The sequence below is a fragment of the Pinus tabuliformis genome, chromosome 4_2 (genome assembly GCF_031772625.1).
Source record: "Pinus tabuliformis cultivar Carrire ecotype Pingquan chromosome 4_2, CPIR1, whole genome shotgun sequence".
Taxonomy (NCBI): Eukaryota; Viridiplantae; Streptophyta; class Pinopsida; order Pinales; family Pinaceae; genus Pinus; species Pinus tabuliformis.
The window spans coordinates 527,592,156-527,616,454 of record NC_142304.1 but is presented as its reverse complement, the minus strand read 5'-3'; the positions used below and the strand labels follow the sequence as shown (position 1 = coordinate 527,616,454).

The 24,299-nt window shown below is 38.4% G+C and overlaps 3 protein-coding genes across 3 annotated transcripts in view; 2 read left to right on the top strand and 1 right to left on the bottom strand.

The window, feature by feature from the left end:
- Window positions 1-24,299, top strand: part of LOC149170330 (lipid phosphate phosphatase 2-like) — a 173,151-nt gene that overhangs the window by 5,720 nt on the left and 143,132 nt on the right. Inside the window, exons 2-5 of the mRNA XM_089428991.1 lie at window positions 17,713-17,961; window positions 18,188-18,275; window positions 18,420-18,529; window positions 18,669-18,762. Coding sequence (XP_089285117.1) covers window positions 17,737-17,961; window positions 18,188-18,275; window positions 18,420-18,529; window positions 18,669-18,762 — 517 coding nt within the window. The 5' untranslated portion in view covers window positions 17,713-17,736. The remainder of the gene's footprint in view (window positions 1-17,712; window positions 17,962-18,187; window positions 18,276-18,419; window positions 18,530-18,668; window positions 18,763-24,299) is intronic.
- On the top strand, window positions 5,457-6,245 carry LOC149170332 (uncharacterized). The gene has a single exon (XM_089425522.1). The coding sequence runs from the start codon at window positions 5,457-5,459 to the stop codon at window positions 6,243-6,245; it is 789 nt and encodes a 262-aa protein (XP_089281648.1).
- Window positions 14,716-15,291, bottom strand: LOC149170331 (uncharacterized). The gene has a single exon (XM_089425521.1). It carries the CDS (start codon window positions 15,289-15,291, stop codon window positions 14,716-14,718), a length of 576 nt encoding a protein of 191 aa, XP_089281647.1.

The window sequence follows — 24,299 nt, the reverse complement described above, 5'->3', positions numbered from 1 at the left end:
AGACCCAATGCCCGGATCCCATACGAACCATTGGTTGATGCTTTGCCTCTGTATCAACCCACCATGAACGGAGCCATCAATGCCCGGAGCCTAGACCAATTTCTAACTGAACCTATCATCAATAATCCTCCTGGATTGCAATGCCACCAAGAAAAAGTATCGACACTCCATTGCTCTTGTTGTGCTATAACTCCAATCATGAATGTTGCTCCATCCACCACGTACCAACTCATCACCTCTCTCCAATCCAATCCATGTCCTAGACCATGGTCAATCTCATCATGTTGATGCCGTGTTGAAATACTGATGAGTGGCCAGCCTACATCCTGCTGCCAACTGAAGCATGTAATATCCCTCACTTCTAAGGGCTCTTGCAATACAATGCTTCTAACCAATGTTGCAGGAAGCGCCCCCCCCCGGTTCCAAGGCCCGAAGCGCGTCCCATGCGGATGCGTTCAGGAAGCGTCCCCGGAAGCGCGCTTCCAAAATTCGAAAGCGCGCTTCTGCCTGTTTTGGACGCTTCTTGGAAATTTCGGAAGCTTTCCTCCGAAGCGCGCTTCTGAATCTCCGAAGTGCGCTTCATACGACGCTTCGGCAGTACGAAGCGTGGTGCTTTGGAGGGCGAAGTGTATGCTTCTGTACGATTCCGGAAATGTGTTTAGAAAATTGTTTTTTTTTTCAATTTTAGGTGAGTTTGCTTGTTGGGGTGGGTCTACCTTGGGTTAGGGTGAGGAATGAAGGCAAAAAAAATATAAATATAGCATATGCTCCCTAATGGTAATGTTAAATTCTTAAAGTAAAAGTGACATTCTCCTTTATTTTTCATTTTCATCCTTTTACTTAAATTTTTAACATTACCATGAAATGACTCAGGATGTTTGAGAGTTGTTCCAGGCTCATTGGACATCATATGGAGAAAATAGAATTTCATATCCTATTCAAAATTCAGTAGACTTAATAGTTTTCAGGAATTCAGGATCAATGGGATTGTGGCATTTCATTAGATTATATCAAGTATGAAGGTATGCGATTAGCATTTAATCAAGAGCACCAAGCCCTATATGTACTCTAGTGTTGGTGGTGTTAATTGTTGAACTCCTTTGTCACGCTGCACGCCTTTAGCAAAAAATTACCTTTCAATCAAGTCAAAATCATCGATCAAGCATGTTAAGCTTTTTCTACCATATTTTAAGTCTTGAATTAGGTAGTTTGATCAAAATTGGGCAATGTTGACTAATATCCCTAGACAATCGAGGTAGAGGCAAAGGCTAGACAAGAGGAGAAGAATCTAGATTCTAGATGGTTGATGCATCTAAATGGTTGATGCTCGAATAATTAATCATTAATGTACAATGGATGTTATATCTATCTTGATTTATGCAAAAATATGCATGTTTTCATGTCTTCTACAACTAATTTGGTATTTGGGATGTTTGTTTTGAGTATAAATGCAAAAAAAATAAAATATATATATATATATATAGCAGACGCTTCCGCAGACGCCTCGCTTCCTAGATTTTTGGAAAATGACGCTTCCGCGTCCCCGCTTCCAAAAAAACATCCCCGCTTCGTGCAACATTGCTTCTGACTAAAAATGATACTCCATCAATAGGGTACTGACTCATGATCTCTTGCCAATCCAATGAATGGACACTTACGTAAGGAACAAGTCTATTGGACTGATATGGGTCCCTGCTCAATTGATGATGCTCTATTTGGTCAATCAACCAGATATGTCTAAGGAAACCTGCCCCTCTCTCTACAATCGGCAAAAGCGGGCAAGATGTGCTACAAGCCATGTCTATGTACTCCTGGAGAGGGATGCGTCTTGGAAATACTACAACTTTACCGACTGCCACTGCACCTATCTACACGCATCAATGGGTAGGCCCAAAGATGGATGTACCACCATCTCCAACAACTCCTCCCTCCTCTGATCGGGAACCCCGCGCTCCTGCTGTCTACTAGCCTCTTGCAAAACTACCCTGTCAGCCTCCAACACCGCCTGGGGACAAGTGTTAACACTGCCACCCTACAAGCTGTCTGTACTACTGTCCGCTCCTCATCAATGGTTGATCCCAAGGGTGGCTGCTCATCCTCCACCATCACAAGCTCAATAGGAACCTCCAACTGGTTCTCCTTAGAAGCTCATCATGCATACTGTGCACATCCTCCTCCTTCGCTGACTCATGCTCCACCATATGGTGCTCATGCTGAATCACCACTAGTGACTCATCATTTTGAATGTCTCCCATAGGGTCCACTGAATGCTCATCATAAAAATCTAGCCTGCTGTCAACAACACTATGACTCGTGCCCCTCGGAGGCATCCTTGTATGAACCCATGGACTTGTTCAAAGAAGAATCCTCACCCTGATGGTCAGAAGGAATATCCACTTGCTCTACCTCTATCATCTCCTCAGTGTCACTCAAGCATGAGTGGTTAGGTCCCCAAGGTCCCTTGTAGATGAAGCAAAGCCCCTTCCTTCTCAGCTCATTCTTGCGGCATGATCCATCAAACTTGAGCAACTCCTCCCTGGTCAACAGTCTCCTGAACAGTCCAATGTTCTGCTCAACCAACCTTTCAGCTAGCTCATACGCAGCGGGTGAGACCAACTGCTCTCTCCTCCAAACGAACAACAATTGAGACTACAACTCTCGGCAAATGGCATCACAACCTCTCATACATGATGACAAGATGGACTGCATGTGTGCTATGACTATGTTAGGATGATGTTTCCTAATGCTGAAGAAGCATTGGAACATCTGCAGGATCAAACCATCACACTCTAGATCAAACATGATTTCATAAGTCCTAGTCATGGCCATAGCTTCTAAAATCTCAAGCTTCTTCCCAAAGGTAGAGCTTGCATTGTTGTCCAAGTCTTGGAAAGTCTCTACTATCATTCTGAAAACTTTCCTCATAACATCATCATTGTAAGGAGCTATAGGGGTGGTTAGTCTCATGATGTTACTGAGACAAGATGCAACTGGAAGTCTAACCCCTTCACAAGGTTCCTCCAAGAACTTGTGTTGTATGAGAGCAAGCATAGCTGGTTTTAGAGCCCAAATTAGTTTCTTCCCTTCTAATTGGCTCACTTTGGAAAGGAGGGCATCTAGTTCATCAAGTTTGAAAAGAACTTTCCATGTGACCCTCATGTGCTTCAAATTTGTTCCAAGTGCAAATATTTTGTGCCCAATCTCCAACTCTTTCTGCAGATCCTTGGCTGTTCTTTTTGAAGAATACATAGATCCCTCTTGATAAAGGTCTGTTGTTTTTCTTGGGTTTTTGGTCCAATGATGCATGGTGGTTCCAAGGGTCATTGTTTACTTTTTCCAATTTTTTTAGGAGTTTTGTGAGTTTCTCCATGGCTTCAGCTCAATGAGGACAAGTACATGATAATACAACAATAATAGTACAACCATTCCCTCACAAGTCACACTCAACAACTACATAGAGGTCCAAATATAATATGAACACCTCATGTAGACCCAAGTGCTGGAAATGGCCCAAACTAGTAGCACGCATCGCCCATAAATTACTTGTGTTGCATGAGGACGCGTCCCCCCAAAAAACTGTTCATTCCCAAAGTTTCGGGGACTTTTAGACAGGGTCGGAATGTTCCCAATTTTGTTGGGATGCCATTGGGGACTTTGGGACATCGAGCCCATTCCCAATTCGTCCCTCGCTGATTTCAGGTACTTTTATGGTACCGTTTCCACCGCCCCAAACAAAAATTGGGACATTTGACCACTTGTTGACTCATTTTTTCACCGTCGTGATTTTTTCTTGCCCTAACCCGTGCTTTCCTTTACCTGCCTTTTCTCCACTATCGCATTTTCCTGTGAACTTAGCACTACACCGTGGCATTTGCATTTGCCTCTGAACTTAGCGCTCTACATCGTGAAGCTGTTGCTGTGACACTGTGTTCAAGCCGTTGCTACACCTCTGTTCGCTAAACCTTCGTTGCTACACCTCTGTTCGCTAAACCTTCGCTGCTACACCTACATCGTGAAGTTGTTGCTGTTTGAGTCTTCAAGCCATTGCTACACCTCCGTCCGCTACATCTGGGCCACTGTGCTACACCTGTGACCATTGCAAAGCTGACTTCACACTACCGCCACCGGCATTGTGTTGATTTCAAACTCAGCCGCCAGCACACTGTCGACTTCAAACTCAACCGCCGTCAAACATAGGTATTTTTTTCCTAATGTTTAACTTTAATTTAAAAAAGAAATTTAGTTTAATAATTTCAATTTGTAGTTCGTATTATGCTTTGAATATATTTTTTAATTTTTAATACTATATGTGTTTAAATTTTTAATCCATATGGATTACTTAAACTTTACATTGTTGCTACAATTTTGAATTAGTATTAGACTCGGTATAAAACTTAAAAGTTTACCGAACTCTAAAAAAAATTTAGTGGGCACATTTAACCTTTTTTGACCACATGGTAATTTTCTTTAAATCAAACCCAATAAAAGAGAATTTAGTAATTTACCAGACCTGATAATTTTTATTACCAAACCTGTAAAAAATAAATAAATAAATAAAATTTACCAAACACAGTCATTACTTCATATTATTACAGTGTACACATTATAGATTATTAATCACTTTTTTCCAGCTTTGTGTGCCAAGTTAAGCCCTTTTTAAATTGAATGAGAAGGGACAATTTTCAAACTGGGAAATCTCCAGTCATGCTACCTAGCCACAACATCTATAAAAGAGAAAAAGTGCCCAAATAAGGACCATATTGCTAGTACGCGTGACACAGCCCAATCTGTCAAGACTCAATGTTTAACAGTTTAAACTTTAATTTAACAGTAACAATAATAATTGTCAATTGACAATAACACAATGATATTTTTTTTTATTACATCAACAGAGTCAATGTGATTTGTTTTCTCTCACATTGCAATTTTAATTTGAATGTTTTGCTGATGAAATCATTTTTGAGATTTTCTAATTTCTCCAAATTTTTCAGATGGACAACTCAACTCCATTTCCTCAATCTGAAATGAGAGGACCTCCAAATACAAACCTTGAGTCAACTGAAAACACAACTTCCATTGCAGTCAATGTCAGGAAACCTTTGTTGCAATTTGTCAAGAAGATCACTCAAAACAAGAGGAAAGAAAGTGGTGGTTCAGAGCAATGGTTATGCAACCTTTGCAATCATGTATTTAAGGAAAGCTACACTAGAGTTTACCATCATTTGTTGGCTATTCCAGGGGATGGAGTGAAAGCATGCAGTTGCACATTGGAAAAACGTGTTGAAATGACTAGGCTTCACATGACTGACACAGGTGGTAATATTTTTGTAGAGATAGAGGAGGACAATTATTCCATTTTTAAAAAACCAAGAGTTCCTAGCCCAATGGAGTCATCTCAAGGAGGAATCTATGATTATCCTGAAGTTGAGTAAAGCAAGAAGTTTGCTATCATAGAAATGTTCAATATTCAATGCAAGGATGAGGCAGATGATGCAGTGGTTGAATTCTTTTTTGCTAATGGTATATCATTTAATGCCACTCGTTCTCCTCTCTACAAAGAGATGATGAGGAAAGTCATAGCTGTTGGTCCATCTTTTCAACCACCTGGTTACAATAAAATGAGGACAACCTTGTTAGATAGAGGGGTCTCAAAGATGCAAGGGTTGATGGAAGGCCTTAAAAAATCATGGGTTACTTATGGGTGTTCAATTGTCATGGATGGTTGGACAAATATTCAACAAAGACCTTTGTTGAACATCATTGTCACCTCTCCAAGTGGTCCCTATTTCTTAAGGGCAATTGATTGTACTGGAAAGATGAAGGATGCAACTTTCCAATTTGAGGTATTGAAGGATGCAATTGAAGAGATTGGTCCTACAAATGTAGTTCAAGTTATCACAGATGCTTCACTAGTTTGTAGGTCTGCGGGGTTAATGATTCAAAGCATGTATAAGCACCTATTTTGGACTCCTTGTTGTGTGCATGCTTTGAATAATGCAATCAAGGACATCGGAAAAATTTCTTGGATCACTCACATAATTTTGGATGCAAGAGAGACACAAATGTTCATTTGCAACCATCATGTATCTCTCGCTATTTACAGGGTTTATGGAAAAAAACAGTTCTTAAAACCAATGGATACAAGGTATGCTACCTATTTTATTCTTTTTGATCGTATGTTAGAGGTGGAACAAGACTTAAAGGCCACAATTATCAGTTCTGAGTGGTCTACATGGGGGGAATAAAAAATAGATCAAGGAAAGAAGATAAGGCAGATGCTTTTGAATGATGAATGGTGGCTTGATGTGAAATACATTGTCTCCTTCACCTCTCCAATAATGGATCTAATAAGGTATGTAGATTTAAATTCCCATAATCTTGGGGAAATATATGAGTCAATTGACAACATGATTGGACATGTCAAGTCCATTATGCTTCAGAGAGAACCCTCTTTGGAATCTTTTAATGAAATCCACAAGTTGATAGAAAAGAGATGGAACAGGTTGAATACACCTCTTCACATGGTCGCTTATGCACTTAATCCAAAGTGGTATATGGAAAGAGAAGGTAGAGTTGCACCAATAGATGATCTTGAAGTGAAACAAGGGTTTATTGTTGCCATACAAAAGATGTATACAAAGGAGCAAAGAAAGATTTGATGGGTATGGCACAGAGAATTCCTAGTGGATGGTGGAGGATGTATGGGGACAAAGCTATAGAGGTACGCACTCTAGCTATGCATTTACTATCTCAAGTTGCTAGTTCCTCAGTTGCAGAAAGGCACTGCTCCACATATAGTTTTATCCACTCTATTAAGAGGAACAAACTTACCTCTAAGAGAGCGGAAAAATTAGTTTATGTGCATAACAGTCTTCGCCTTCTTACAAGGAAAGCACCATAGTATTTATAGGGACCACCAACATGGTGGGATGTGGATCCTGAGGATCCTTCACAGATTGATGATGAGGTGGATGATCCATCTCTCCTGGCAGGATTGGTAAATGTGCCATTAGATGGCATTGAGTTGCAGTTGCAGGGCATTGATGATGTTGAGGGAGAAAGAAGTGAGGCTCAAGCATTTTTGGACAGCACTAATGTAGAGGATCTAAATTTATGAGTAGCTTTATCCTTCATGATAGTATGGCCATTGAGTCAGGGACTCCATTTTGTGTTATTATGATGCATTTTCCATTTGATGCTCACAATATGTATTAAACTTATTTTGGACTATCATTCATGTTTCTCCTTTGAATATATAATCTTAATGTGCTAAGTTATTAGACAATTCAATGTTTGCCAATTGTGTTTTTGGTTTTATAATTGCTAGGATGAATTTCAGATTTCTTAACTAATTAGTGTTGTGCTTATTTCAATGTGTTCACAATTCTACTTATCATTCATGTTGATGGCATATGCATATTGTCAATTTATTTATTTTTTAAAATATTTATTATTTTTAAAATTTTATATATATATAAAATTGCCGTCCCCAACCTGCCGTCCCCTGAAAATTTGGGAGTGCGCTCTAGCCGTCCCGGAAACTCATCTCCCCATTCCCGACGCCCCCCCCCCCGTACCCAAAGTAGATGCAACATTGGAAAATACTGTTGCTACTATTGATGAAAAACCAAAGTTTCTGCCCTTAAACTGCTCAAAAAATTCTGAAAATTTACCCTGGAGCTCCTCACACCAAAACCATAGAAACCCAGAAATGGTTTGGCTTAAATCTAAGCAGAGATCAAACCCACCAAGTGGTGTGAATTACCCAATTTACCAATAAAACGAACCGCTGAAGGAATATTGATTTACAACTTGAATACTACCTTGAAAATTTTGAAATTTTAACCATGAACTCATAAAACCCAGAAAAACTTAGATTTTTTTTGTGCAAATTCTAGTTCACTTGGAAAGTCCCAATTTAGTGTGAGTTTCCCAATTTGCCCAAATCTGCACACTGCTCCAAATAAGATAAATTTGTACCACAATGCTCCAACTCTTTAATCTTGTAATTTTACTACAAAATCACCAACTCAAATGAGAGAAATCTCTTGCAAAACCTCCGGTAAATAAAGTGGGATATGGAAGATAAATTGGGTGTAACAAATAAACTTAGCCCCAATAGATAAATTTGGCTCTGGCAAATAAACTAGGCTCGGGCAAATAAATTGGGCTCCAACAAATAAACTTAGTCCAACAAATAATTTTGGCCCACCAAGAGAAATTCCCCACAGTAGAATAATTTTGGCCCTGCAAGATAAATTTGGCCTAGCAAAATAATCTTGGTATAGAAAGATAAATTCAACCCAGCAAAATAATCTTGGTCTAGAAATATAAATTCGATCTAGCAAAATAATTTTGGCCCAGCAAAATGAATTCAGCCTAGCAGAATAATTTCATCCCTGCAATAAATCCGGTCCAACAAATTTTTTTTTGACACACTTGCATCAATTATCCTTCGGCAAATAGATTAACAATTTTAATCCACAAACAATAATAGCTTGTTTCTCCAACAAAACATATTTTATTGTAGCAAAATCACAACTTCGACTAATAGAAGAATCTAATCTTGCTTCATTTGGAAATAATTTTCTTTCGGTACCTCGAATAATCTGCAATTAAAATCCTCAGGCTGGCAGGAAAGCCAGCGCTGATACCACTGTAATGTCCCAAATGGAACAATTTAAGGTTTTCTTGAAATTTGTAGAAAATAGCTTCAAAAATTTAAGCCGTCAATAACATAAACAATTTGCACAAATTAAACCACAAAATTTACGGCAAAAATGAGAAATAGAATCTGCAACTGAATAATGGACAATATAAACATGCAAAAGATCTCAGCCTTATTTTATTAATATGTAAATAAGCTAGTAGAAGAGCGCGAATATGGCTAAGATGATGGCCCCAAATAGATCTACAATAATGCTGCAATTGGCCTCCAAAAATCAATAAATTGCAACTTGTGAACCTTGAATGGATCCACAAAGGGAAGAGATGGGTGCTCGCCACTCTCATTGAATCACCTGAGAGTTTCTGTCCTAGGGCTACTGCTAAAGTAGAAAACAGGGTTCTCAAAACGTTACCACAAAGGCGATACACAAATCCAAGATGTCTCCAAATGACCTCCCTTTCCTCTTTTACAGATCTGATGGATAGATCTCCAAGCCTCCACAAGCATCTTATTTTATTATTATTTTAGAAGCTTCTCCATTGACTTTATCTTAAGTGACTTTTTAATTTAATTTTATTTCACTTAAGTCACTTTTGGGCCTTTTCCTCCAATTAATTATTTTCCCTGAATTAAATGACTAATTAAAGTCATTTTTAATTAAAGAAAATGGTAAATTGGCCACCATACTCTCTCTACTCACTAGAAGTCACTTCTCAACATCCCATCTTATAGATCTTCTCATTCCGGTTCCAACAAGCTATTACACTGAGGTGTTCCATCAAATATTCTTCTCGGAACGCCAACTCGAGCATAATTAATTAAGTTAGGCTCCATAATAATGCTATTTTTTGAAAGTTGTTGGAATGTAATGGAACAAAAGGAAAATTGTGTGGATGATGGAATATACCAAGTGAATGCCATTGGACCTCATAAAAACTCCTCAAAACCCCATGAAGCACCTTCAGAAGCCCCTGCGCTTGCTGATGAAGTAAATCTGCACCTGTGTCCTGTTTGCCGCAACCCTGAAAGTCCATCCTAACCATGCCATGAGGAACACCAAAAAAATGGACATTACATCTTGTTTTAGGGCGAATTAGGCTGAGATTTAGGTTGCAAAAAGAGGACTAGATCTGCTTCAAAGATGCCCAAGACTTGTTCCAAAAACCTATTCAGAAAGTTTACCAAAAACCATTACCCAGAGATAGAACCATACACCACAATCCTTGCTTCTTCAACTCGTCTTACCGTTCATGAGCTATGAACCTATCTTCCTTAGACTAAATTGCCTTAGCTACTTCACTTGCTTGTGCTTGGACGAGTGGGGGTCAAATGAGGTCGAATCATTCTTTATTTATACTTGTTGGGCTACTCCAAACAGGGCCAACCTCTCCAAGATACAGCCAATTTGAGTAGAGGGTTGAAATGCGATTCTTGATTTTGAAAATTCAATTCTTCTTAATGGAGAGGAGTTAGAGGGCATGTAATAGCTTTTTGGAAAGGGCTTAAAGATATCTTTAAGCCTGTCCTACTCTCCTCTTCAACTGATCACTCTTTAACATCATTAAAAAATATTTTTCTCAACAATCTTCTCCTTCGCTATTGATGGCAACAATCCTCATATGCTACTCTTCTTGACATTGTGCTACTCCCCCTATCATCATGCTACTCCCTGACATCGTGCTACTCCCCCTAACATCTTGCTACTCCTTTTGTCTTCAGGTTCTCCCCCTTGGACATTAATAACAAAGGGATGTTCTACTGGGATGTAAGAGAGATGATCCCCATATTTTGACGAATATATTTAAATACTTCTTGAGGTAGGGGTTTTGTGAAGATATCTACAATCTATTCCTTAGTGTTGACCTACTCCATTTTGATGTTTTGCTCTGCAACCAGTTCTCGAAGAAAGTGATATTTGATTAGTATATGTTTTGTCTTTGAATGCATGACTGGATTTTTTGAGAGACTGATTGCACTGGCATTGTCACAATAGATGGTGATAGGCTGATTAGTTTCTATTTTGACATCGTTCAATGCTTCCTTCATCCATATGATTTGTGTACAACAATCTACTGTTGCAATATACTCGGCTTCAACTGTGGAGAGAGATATAGATGATTGTTTCTTGCTTAGCCAAGATACAAGACAATCTCCTAAGAAGAATGCATTTTTGCTAGTGCTCTTCCTGTCATCAATGCTTCCTGCCCAATTTGCATCGGTGTATGTTGTTAGGGTAATATTTGTGCTCTTAGGATACCATAATCCAAAACCACGGGTGCCCTTTAGATATTTGAATATCCTCTTTACAACTTGCATGTGAGACTCCTTAGGCCTTGATTGGAATCTTTCCAGTAGCTACCATGCTTACTGCTTGCATGATGTCTGGTCATGAAGCTGTTAGATATAAAAGACCTCCAATCATTGATCTGTAAAGAGTTGCTTCCACCATAGGAGATTCATCATCATTGCTCAACTTACAACCTGTAGTCATGGGTGTGCTTACCACTGTGCATTCTTCCATACCAAACCGCTTAAGCATTTCCTTGCGATACTTTGTTTGTGATATGAACATTCCAACATCGGTTTGAGTTACTTGAAGTCCAAGAATGAAATACATCTCTCCAATCATTGACATTTCAAATACGTTTGACATCTCTTGAGCAAATTTGTGACTCATTTCATCATTGTTGCTGCCAAAAATTAGATCATCTACTTATACCAGTGTGATTAGTAGATTGTTTTTGTCCACCTTCATGTAAAGGTTGCTTCCTGCAACTCCTTTCTTGAACCCTTGTTGTTGACGATACTGACCAAGTCTGGCATACCAAGCCCTTGGAGCTTGTTTTAATCCATACAAGGCCTTCTTTAATTTGCATATGAAGTTTTTATTTTCAGACGAGTCAAATCCTTCTAATTATTCCATGTATACTTCTTCTTTCAGATCTCCATTTAGAAAGGCTGACTTCACATCCATCTGATAGACTTTGAAGCCTTTTGAACAAGAAAATGCTAAGAACATCCGTATGGCCTCTAGTTTGGCAATTAGAGCGAAGGGCTCATCAAAGTCAATTCCTTCAATTTGAGTGTATCCCTTACACACCGATCTTGCTCTGTTTCTAATGACTTGTCCATCTTCATTCATTTTGTTCTTGAACACCCACTTGGTTCCTATGGCATTTTTATCCTTTGGATGAAAATTCCGATGTTACATTCTTTTCGGTTTGGTACATCCCCCCTTCCATTGTTTTTATCCAGTGTGGATCCTCACTTGTTTGAGTAAAGTTCTTTGGTTCTATTTGAGACAACAAAGCAATGCCATTCTTTTGTGGTGTGTTTGTCATCTTTCTTCGAATTTGTATTCCTCCATCCACATCTCCGATAATCTAGTCTTTTGGATGATGCTTTTGTGCAAACTTCAAGGTTGTCTTTGATGGTGTTTGAGATGGTTCTTTCTTTTGATTTTATTGCTCCTGCTCTTCTTTTGCAACACCTTCCTCTGGATCTGCAAAAATAGGATCTTTTTCATTTGTTTGAACAACTTCTTTTTCAGAAAGAGCCTAATGTATCTTTACATCAATGCTCTCAACTATCTTCCACAAACGATTGTAAGGAAAATTCCTTCGTGAACACGTGAATCAAATTTGACTAGTGAATCATCATTAATCTTCATAAAGTATTGGCTTCCAAATATTCTGAAGTGTTTCACAGGGGCAGGCCTTCCTTTCCATAGTTCGAATGGAGTTTTATCAATGTTTACCCGGAGTTGAGCTCTGTTCATGCTATAGACTGCTGCCCCCACTGCCTCCCTCCAGAATTTAGCCCGTAAGTCATCTTCCAACAACATTCTTCTTGTAGTCTCTTGCACAAATCTGTTCTTTCTTTCTACTACATTTTGTTGTGGAGTCCTAGCAACAGAAAGTTGCCTCTTGATTCCATGTTTTTCACATAATTCATTGAATTCTCCTCAGATAAATTCTCCACCTCTATCTATTCTTAAGCATTTTATCTTCAACTCACTTTCATTTTCAACTGCTGCTTTGTAAGTTTTAAAACAATCTAGAGGTTCAGAGTTATATCTTATGAAAAATGGCCACATCATTCTAGTATAATCATCTATAAATAAAATTAAGTACCTTTCTCTGTGTAGAGATGGAGTTCTGGTTAGACGCACATATCTGCATGAATGATTTCCAGAGGCATTGATGTTGAGCATTCCTTTGTTTTGAAGCTGGTCTTGGTTTGCTTTTCCGTGTTGACATGGTACACAAATAACATTTGCTGGCTTTGAGATTCTGGGGATATCTCTTATTGCTTGAGTTTGGCTAATCTTCACCAAGTTATCAAAACTTAGGTGTCCCAAACACTTGTACCATAGCCAACTTTCATTTGATTGATTCATGTAACATCTTTCTTCTTGAATTTCACTGAGAATGTATACATTATTTGTTGTTCTTACTCCTTTTCCTACTAGTTTTCCTGTAGATGACCTCCTTATCTCACAGTCCTTCACACGAAAAATAAGAGCATGTCCTTGATCATATATTTGACTGACACTCATAAGATTATGCTTGAGCCCTTCAACATAGAGTGCATTTTGTGCTTTGCCCTTGCCATTGATGAGACTTACTGAGCCTTTTCCAACAATTTTAGCAGATTCATTATCTTCAAAGGTCACATTTATATCCTTTTCTGTGCTCAATAAGATGAACTTTTTCTTGTCACCTGTCATGGCCTAGAACATCCACTATATACAATCCATTGACTTTCCTTGTTCTTGGCATACAATCTTCTTTCTCCAAACTCTTTCTCTTGGCTTCAATGGACAATTTTGAGCTTCATGGCCTAGGTTGTTGCATCTGTAACATTCTAGGCTATACTTTGAAAGAGCAAAAGAATTATATGTCTTGACTTGATCTTGCCTATTTATGTCAACAATCTTGTCTTGGTGATTTGCCCTAGATGCCTTGCAATTGCTTGATGACCAAAATTCTTACAATAGAAACAATTGCCAAGAAATATAGTTTGATACCTGTTAGGTATAAGTTTGCCTTGATGAGATATTCCTTTCAGGGAGGGACTGCTTCTCATTACTTGGTTGAACCTTGTTTCCTGCAACATTATTATGATGAGATCCTTTAAGGACATCATCAAAACTTCTAGGTTTTTTCTTCATGATGAACACTGGTATCTTCCTTTGAATTTGAAGATTCGCCTGTATAGCCAAGTTCAGATTTGTTATGTGGCGGTCTTTGGGAACTAAGAATAATATCCAAGTTTTGTGAACTCCTCAAATTCTTGTTGGCTTTGCCCAACTCCCTTTTTAAAGATGCTACTTCAGCTTCAATTTTTTCACAAATTTCTTCCTTTTCCTTTAGTTTATTGTTCAAGGCTTCTTCTTTGTTGGTTTTGAGAGAGATTATTTTGTGAGATAACCTTCCATTTTTTTTCCAGAGTCTCTCATTTTATTCTATGGCACTAATCAATAGTTCATCCATATTTCTTTCTGCTGCTTCTGGATTTTCATCTTCTTCTTGCTTCTTCTGGATTTTCATCTTCTTCTTGCTTCTTCTGGATTTTCATCTTCTTCTTTTGTATTATCTGTTTCATTTGTGAAGGCCATGAACAATACTTCTCTGCTTCCAACATATTCTTCTTCTTCATTAGAATCATCACTATCTTGCTTGGAGAATAAATTCTTTTTGCTTGAGCCTCTCTTCTTGAAAGTTCTTTTCTTGGGTTCGTCTTCATTATCACTGTCATCTTTGAAGGGACCCTTCAACCTTGGCTGCATAATGTCCTATTTTACCACATCTAAAACAAATGAGAGGTAACTTACCTTTGAGTTTGGATCCTTTCTTCAGCTTCCTGACAAATTGCGCCATTTCGGTATTAAAATCATCATTGTTTTAATCACAATTCTTCCCCTTTTTTGATGACTTTGATACCTTGAATGCAACTTCCTTGTGAGTTGAATTTCCTGACCTCATCTCATATGCTGTGAGGATTCCATTAAGTTCATCCATTGACAAGTTATCCAAATCTCTTATTTATTCTATGGTACAAACTTTAGCATCAAAAAGGTCTGGAGGGGATCTTAAAACTTTTTGGACAATTATCTTTTCTTTGACATCTTCACCTAGGCCTTTGAGAGAGTTAACCACTTCATCTACTTGGAGAAAGTAAGCAACAATATCTTCTTCACAATTCATCGTGAGACTTTCAAATTGCCTTCTAAAGGTTTGGAGCTTTGCCTTTTTGACCTTATCATCTCCTTCATACATGCTGACAAGCTTAGCCCACATTTCTTTAGCTGATTCACAATTCATAACCTTGGTGACCTCTGAATCTGACAAACCACTTGTTATAGAGTTCAAGGCCTTAGCATTTGCCACATATGCTTTCTTTCCATCTGTGTCTGTTAGTAGAGGAGATGGGATCTTATATGCACATGCTTTCTTTCCATCTACGTCTGTTGGTAGAGGAGATGGGATCTTATATCCATCTGTAATTGATTGCCATGCTTCCACTCGAAGAAACATCAAATATAACTTTATTCTGATTTTCCAAAAAGCTAAATTAGTTCCATTAAAGAGGGGAGCCTTAGTTGCTTCCTTACTGGCCATTGTGAATAAAAAATCCATCTTCCAGCTGTTAGGTTGATCTCAAAGAAGTTGACTCTGATACCAATTGTTGGAAACATTGAGAGGGGGGGTGAATCAATATTCCTTTCAATTGTTATATTATGCCAGTTAAGATTTTTTACAAGATATACTAGAACACAAGAAACAAAATAAAAATTGTTTGTAATAAAATAATTCAAATGATGAGGACACCATTCCTCAAATTCTAGCTCCAACCATTACAAAAGCTTCAATTCTCACAAGGCTCCAACCTTGAATGAGGACACCAATCCTCCAAGACAAACCCAGGCACCAACCTGGTCTAAATGAGGACACCAATCCTCCTAGGCTCCAACCATCAATTTTTTTTTATCAAAATACTTCACAAATGCTTCCTTCAAAATGTCTTCAAGGCTGCTCTCTATGGTCTGCTCAAAAGTGGTTTAAGATTGCTTCAAGGAAGGTTTCAAGGGATGCTCCTAAGTCTGCAACAAGGAAGACCCCAAAGTCAACTTCAAGTCTACTCCAAGAGGTCTTCAGTTCAGCTCCAAAAGACTTCAGGGATGTTCCAAGACAGGCTGCAACAAGATGTCTTCAAGTCTGCTCAAGAGGGCTGCTCCAAGAATCCTCAACAATGCTCCAAAAGAATTGCTCCAAAACACTTCAAAGAATGCCTTCAAGTCTCTGCTCTGCTCAAAGAGGTCTCCAAGTCTGCTTAAAAAAGCACTTCAATTCTACAAAGTTTGGTCATAAATATTCTTCAAGATCAGTTTCAGAATGTTTTCAAAAGAGCCCTGAAAACAGAGATCAAGAAGGGCTTGAAGTCTGTCACAAAATAGGCTGAGCTGTAAGGCAGAATTGTCTTTTTACAGGGCCGAAAGTTCTCAGGAGGAGGGGCCGAATTGCAGGCTTGTAACTTTCCACAGGAGGCCAAAATTCGCTCTTCCATGGGTTGCTTGACTCAGGCCGAATTTTATTCTACCACAGGCCGAATTAGGCTGAGATTTAGGTTGCAAAAAGAGGACTAGACCTGCTTCAAAGATGCCCAAGACTTGTTCCAAAAACCTCATCAGAAAGTTTACCGAAAACCATTACCCATTGATAGAACCATACACCAAAATCTTTGCTTCTTCACCAAGTCTTAGGGTTCATGAGATATGAACCTATCTTCCTTAGGTCAAATTGCCTCAGCTACTTCTCTTGCTTGTGCTTGGACGAGTGGAGGTCAAATGAGGTCAAATCATTCCTTATTTATACTTGTTGGGCTACTCCAAACAGGGCTGACCTCTCCAAGATATGGCCGGCTTGAGCAGAGGGTTGAAATGTGGTTCTTGACTCAAGCCAGCCATTGAAATTCAATTCTCATCAATGGAACGGAGTTAGAAGGCATGTAATAGCTTGTTGGAAAGGGCTTAAAGAGATCTTTAAGCTTGTCTTACTCTCCTCTTCTGCTGATCACCCTCTGACATCAATAACAATTATTTTTCTCAACAATGTTTTCATTCTCCTACCATGATTTGTAAATGTTTCACATGTATTGTAGTAGGTACACTAAAATTTTCCATCGTTTCTCTATATATCATACAGGAAAGTAGAATTACTATTAAAATTGGAGAACTCCCAGTGGTGTTGGAAGCCATTGTTATAAACAGGGAACTGTGAGACAACTCTGAAGATGATACTCATTATAAACTGTCCGGAATTTTCTAACATTTTTCATTATATGTGGGTTATAAATCCTCACTGCTGCGGGGTTTGATGAGGTAGGAACAGCGGTACATCTTATTGTTTGATGGGATCGGTGCCGATTCTCTTTCCTTATTCTTCTATTGTTTTGAGTATGATTAGCGGATAAATAACTCATTAATTATGCCTTTTCCCAGGCCATTCAATTGTTCACATTGAATATTGATGCAATTGAGTAGCTGCCTGTATTGAGCATTCACACATGTGTGCTATCATTAGATCAGTTGAACTCTATTGTTGACCTGTTATCATAAGACACTTGGGTTTGCTTTTCCTGTATGTGTTTAAACATGTTTATTTGGTTTAAGAAGCAACAAGCAAGATAATTACTCGAGCACCACTGCCCCCAGCTGCTTCCTATGCTTCGTATGAGTTTGTGAGCAATAGCATTCTAATTTTTATTTCAGATATGATTCATATGATACTTCTAATTAATCTCTAAACTCTTCTTTATGCATGTTTGTCTTCAATCTTTTTTCTTTCCACATTTCACAATTAGCACATTTAATGTAGATATGTCTTCATGAGTATTGGTGTCTAAGTTTCATCCTGTTAACATCGGAGAAAGGTAAAATTTTCTGCAATAGGAATTGCAATCTTCATCTCTGGGGCTTGACTACCCAATTTTGGTCTAACTTGAATAGATTTTACAGTTCCTCACTTTTCACTGCATGACAGGAAGGAAACAATTTCCAGTTGAAAATGAGAACGGTTCGGTTGGGAGATACTTGGGCCCGTACAGCAAGGTCCCATGGTTGCAAGATGCTTCAATACCATAAGCATGACTGGTTTATGATTCTTGGTCTTGTGGTGATTGTAATAGTTCTCGATTTTATAAGTCCATTTTACCGCTTTGTTGGGAAGGATATGATGACTGATCTCAAGTATCCTTTGAAAGGCAATACTGTCCCTTTTTGGGCTGTGGCAGTATGTATTCACATTCACCTCCCATGTCTAGTGTCCTTGCATAAGGACTTTTAAGCCAATCCAAGTTTTCACTAAAATCTAAATTGCATGTAGACTTTGAAGGTGGACATATGCTTAATATTTTTATCAACATGCAAGTAATGCTATATGAATTAAAAAAAAAGTATAAGATATTGTCTTAGGATGATCACCTGACAGAGGCAGATTCTTCTGATATACTGAACAGATAATTGCAATAATATTGCCGATCCTTATTTTTTCCATTCACTATATTCGCAAGAAAGATCTTAATGACTTACACCATGCCATATTGGGTAATGCTTCTATCACTTGCTATCCTTTAGTCTTTTATCTAATGAATTGGTTTTAGTTTAAAAAACTCCGTCAGTTATCTTGTATCTTTAACTCAATTTCAAATAATGATGCTGTCGATTAAACTAAATATGTCATTTTTACAGGTCTTCTATTTGCATTTCTCATTACAGCAGTCCTCACTGAATCAATAAAAGATGCAGTTGGTCGACCTCGGCCTGACTTCTATTGGCGCTGTTTCCCTGATGGAGTACCAGTTGAGATCTAGTGAACCTAATTTTCCCTATAATTCATGCCTAGGTTGTTAAGTGAGATAGTGAGTGTCATTGTACATTGGTTATTTTGTCCCATATGACTAGCTAAAACTGATCTTTTATTTATTGGGATTGCATCAGAACTATGATAATGTTACCCAGAACGTCATATGTCATGGTGATTCGAAAGTCATAAAGGAAGGGCATAAGAGCTTTCCCAGTGGACATACATCAGGTAAGTAGCAGATCTTATATTTGACATGTCAATGAAAGATTGTAACCTTCATAAATTTTCCTTGAACTTATCTATATTCTTTAGTGCATAACTGTGGTAAAGTGTAAGCATCCGTCAAATTACCAAAGGTAGGTCATTGGGTTGTGGTCATTATGAAAGGTGCAGCCTCTTGTGAGAGAAGTTTTCCTGTTGTATATGGAGATAACCTCCATTATTTCTGACTCAGGACTATAACACTCGTCATATTCCTGCTGTTATTTCATGATTACCACATCCTGTCTATTATCATGGAGGTTTACCTACAAATGTATCGATTTTCTCTTGTTGGTCTGCCTCGAGTGCGATGCAACATAACATAAAAGTAGTATAGATCCAATCCAAGGAAATTGTAAGGCTGGTGCAAGTTAGTAACCAAATGATGTCCAGTAAGGCTGTTGGATATGTGCTTTCCTTTTTCTTCATAGAATTGTCCCTTAAGATTTAGAATTCAATGCTCTCTATTTTTTCTCTTGTATGCCTTCTAAACTGCTCATAATGTGGTTTTGATGTATGTGCACTCATTATATGCTTGGCACATATGTTGATTTACTGTGTAATTCACCAATTTTTGGCTGATAGAAGAAACATCCCATTATTGGCTTCTTGTTCAAACCAACTCTTCCGAAATATTTGATTGTTCTTCAAAAAGTGTCTCAACAGTTTTCATGATCTGCATTGTTAGCTAGACTTGTTGAAGAGGGTCTATGAAATGTGTCAATAATTTCTATTTGAAGGAAACAGCTTATTGGGATTCTTTTGGCAACTGACTTCACTGATCCTTTTGTTTCCTGATTAGTAACAAGTGACCAAAAGCATAATTAATGTAGCTTCTTAATGTTGTGGCTCCTTGCATTGGTGTATGTTTCCAATTTGTTTCTCTTCTTTTAAGACAACTTTACACACACACACACAGACATAGAGATAGAAGAAGAGATGTTAACCTTTGACCTAAATTACTCTGATTCTATGTATAATTAGTCATTATACTGGATACCTTGAGTGAGGGGATAGAGTATGGCCATTAGTAACTATCCGTTCAAACTGACATGGTCATTTCCAGTTAATGTTCATTGCCATTCTTCATGTGGTCAAAGCACACATGGTCTTGGCTAACCAATCAGTGGCTTCATCAACTTGCCATATTGTCATGACTCATTTTTGTGATTGACGGAGCATTCTTGATAACTATAGGTCCAACTTCCAAATGCTGCTGTTGGAAGCCCATCTCCAATGACTAAGAAATTATATCAAGGGTTATATGGTGAGTATCCGAGGTTGTGCATGACTAGGTCACCAGTGACCACTCTATATAGGAAATAATATTGTTAGAGGCAGAAACAATATGGCTCATGATTGCCAATTCAAAGGCCAAAACTTAGGCTTCTGAAGGCACATTCATAATATGCAACTAAATGCAATAAATTAAAATGATATTTAATTATAAATGGTAAAAGCGATCATAAAACTCTAAAATAATAATATATTGCCTTTGATGGGGTGTCCCTCAGAAGCAATCAAGATGTTGAAGTACTGTATCTTTCGTAGAGAACTAGAATTAATATCTATTTGTGCCAGGCTGCCAGCATATATATCTTTTTTCAAGACTCCAGAATCATGTGCCGTATGACATACTTCCAACTAAAGAAGCAAAAGTTATGCCCATTCAGAGTTATGGGAGGCTTGGTGATTTCGATATTCATTCATTGCAAGTTTGAATCAATGAGAATATTATGTAATATATTAGAGAAGAAGCTATCTGAAAATGTATGGAAATGAGGCCTACTTTTATCGTATATTTTAGTGGCTGCCAATGTAATTTTTAATGCATTGCATTAAGGTTGGACCAGTCCAATATTCTCGTTCATCACACTTGTACGGTTTAACCAGCCAACTTTTCTGACATGAATGTCTAATCTTTTCTGTGAATGAACCTCTCCTTCCTTTGGGAGAGACATTGTCTTGAATGAGGCCAAGTTCTCTTACAAAGATTGCTGGGCATTAATTAGCCTTTTGGTTTTTCATGTATCCTAAATATGTGTCCTTGAAGTTCCCTTTTTTTTGTTTTTTCTAGTATTTTAATTGTGGCATCTGTTGTCAAAAGGAGGTCCTCTATAGTGACTACATTTAAGTTTTCCTCTTCAGGAGAGGTGTTTTTGAGCAGATTTGATATCATGTTCTTATTATGAGGGTCCCATCGTTAGGGGGATTTGATTCTTGTGATCCTTCTATTTTGAGTGCAAGGCTCATGGCCTTTTGCCTAGTGTCTAGCTTTGCTGTTATTATTATTTTTTTAACATATTAGAGAGTAGCTGTAGCCACACTTGTCAGCATAGTCATACAAATATCTGATAACTGTTCAAAAAAGCTATGTGTAAATTGTCCAACATTAGAAAATTATTAAGGAGTCAAGGCACTATGTCACAGAGGATTTTGGATAACTACTACTAGTATAGATTATGAAAAATAGTCATGAAATCAAGCAAAATTTACAAAACAGTAAGCACTATTACCATATAAAAGCATGGTGGCTGTAATTGTCCTCCTGAATCCCTGATTCTCTGTGCTGGCTAGGAAGTTCTGGTGCACATTCAGCATTTCCACATCCTCCTGTCGCTGCTGCATTGTCTCTTCCTATGTGAAAATTCCCAATCTTCAAGGAACCCCTACTGCAGCAAATCTGAATGTACTTCACCTACTTGATTGTAATATACATTATCAAGTTATTCTCTGAACACTGAAGCAAATTACTTCTGCAGCCTACACTACTTTAATATTTGATTACATGAAACAGAAAACTGAGCAAAGAAAAAGATACATAGGACAGTTTTTTTGGACAAAATAGTCCCTGGAAAAACTCAATGCGGGAAAACGTAGCAGCTCTGAGGGTTTTCTATTATTAAGTAGTAATTCTGAATACAATGCTGGATGCCCTCCCGACAATCCAGTAACAGAGAAAATACAATGGCGGAAAACTGAGCGAGTTTTACCTCACTTCACCTGGTAGATTCCGGCTGATCCGGCAACAAAACTGGCTAACCTCTGCTATCTCTGTGTTGGCCCTATGTCAGCCTTACAGGCTCTGCATCAGCTTTGTGCTGTCTCTTCTGCCCACTGCGTCAACCTTCCTGGTTGTTCCGGTAGTTTCGGCTTTCTGCATGGAGGGCAGCGTCTGCTTTTGTGCTGGCCATTCTGACCCTGCGTCAGGCCCGCGTGGGCCCAGATTGGCCTAGCATCAGTCCTCTTGGCTGCTGCGCTGCCTCCACTAGCTTCTCTTTGCCTCTCTGTCAGTACTCCCGAACTATCCCTGCCCCTCTACTGCAGAATGATCACTCAGTGCGAAATATCAGCTTCCTAGCCCCAGAAATCGAACTCCAGATCAATTCGTTCTCTCCATGTGTGTCTCTAAATTAACCCCAAGCCTCCTTCTTATACTTTTCTCATTGAGACTTCATTGGCCGAGATTAAGTCTCTAATCAATGGCTACGATTAAAACTTGACTTGATCTGCCTTCTAGATCATTCTCACCCATATTTTGATTAATATCCATTAATATTTTAATTTTCCTAAGTTTAGACTTAGGAACCTCATTAAAAATATTAATTATTTTAATAAAATACAATCCGGGTGGAATTTCACCAAACGGTTTTGAGTTCTTTAGAACTCATGTGCCTTAGCCTCTCCACCAATTTTCATGGCTAGAGCACATCCGATGCTACCAAAAACTAACAATGTTACCTCCTCCAAAGCAGACCCTATTGAGTGCAAGGCTCATGGGCTTTTGCCTAGTGTCTAGCTTTGCTGTTATTATTATTTTTTTAACGAGAACGAGTATATTTCATATTAGATAGTAGCTATAGCTACACTTGTCAGCATAGTAATACAAATATCTGATAACTGTTTAAAAAAGCTATGTGGAAATTTTCCAACATTAGAAACTTAATAAGGAGTCAAGACACTATGTTAAAGAGGATTTTGGATAACTACTACTAATATAGACTCTGAAAAATACTCATATAATCAATCAAAATTTACAAAACAGTAAGCACTATTACCATGTAAAAGCATGGTGGCTGTAAGCTTCTTCCTCATTCTCTGTGCTTGTTAGGAAATTCTGGGGCACATTCAGCATTTCCACATCCTCCTGTTGCTGCTGCATTGTCTTTTTCTATGTTACCTCATCCATAGCAAACCCAATTGACATTCTAGCTTCTTAATTACCTGAGTTAGTGTTTCTTACCAAACCCACAACCAGTTGCTAAAGAGCAGCACACTCTCAGCTTGAAGTGCTTCAATTTGTCTCTTTTGACCATGCAGAGTTTTGATTATGAAGGCAGATTAAGTATTTGTAACTTCTCTTCGTGAGTGCATCCTACCAGTAATTGCGAAAATTTAGTTCCTATTGTCAGTGATATATATTATATTCCTGATGTCTTCTGAAAACTTTGTGGATGTCTGTGGTTTCAACTGCTATTCCATGCTCCATACTGACAACACTGCATAACACCTGAAATAAACTCTTATCCAGCTATCAGTCTAATGTATAGCAGTTTGATTGCTTTTCAACATTTCCTCAGAAAAAGATAAGAAGTGCAAAAAGCATGAGAGAATGCTGACTTTTTCGGTATTTGCACAGAGAAAATCAGAGGCTTCTAGGGGAGCAGACTAGATTTACACCTTCAGTTCCATGCCAGGAAGCTAAGCCACTCGAACCAGAGCCAAAAGAACCTGAACCATGCTGACCATGCGGACCAGAAATAGCACTGGAAACTCGCAAAGAGAACCAACCTAAGCCACCAGAACCACATGAACCAGAGCTAACAGGCCATGAACCCCTCAAGTCAGCAAAGACAGTCCAAGAGAATCCAAAGACCAGTTCAGTATTCCAATTTGAACCAGGGCAGAACAGAAACAAGAGCCACAGGCCTGGAAACCACCAGAAGTCTCTAAATTTCAATCCTGAAATGAACTCCATTATCCCATCTGCAATAACACTCAACCTTCAGAGCAATTGATGAACCTGATCCCTCATTAATCAGCAAATGTGTGAGGATACTCCTGGTTGATTACTTCTTGGTAGCCATGAATAGTAATTACCTCCCCCATGCAAAATATCATGCCAATTGTCCCTCATGAATGATTGTTTCATAACTATGGATTAATGCTTGGGGGATGGGGTAAAATGCCTCCCTTCCTTTTGTTTTTAGTTTTGCCACAATCCAGGAGAATTGCCTTGTTGGTCAATCTGTCCATATGATTTAGCTTCTTTAGTATGGGAAGAACTCCACACTTTCATTTGTGGCAACCTCCTTCCTAATTCTCTCGATAGTTCTTATAAGCTTTCCATCACCCGAAGAGGAGGCTCTTAGCATCAATTGATAATTAATGCAGAGTCCCCTATGACAATAAGTCTTTTAATATCATTTTCATCAGTAATCCTCAATCCCTGGAATAAAACTAATGCATCTACTTGATTGTTTGACGGTCTACCCAATCCTCAT

What these genes read in the sequence shown, in the direction of transcription:
- LOC149170332 (XM_089425522.1), top strand. Translation starts at nt 5,457, where the DNA reads ATGTTCAATATTCAATGCAAGGATGAGGCAGATGATGCAGTGGTTGAA.
- LOC149170331 (XM_089425521.1), bottom strand. Translation starts at nt 15,291, where the DNA reads ATGGCCAGTAAGGAAGCAACTAAGGCTCCCCTCTTTAATGGAACTAAT.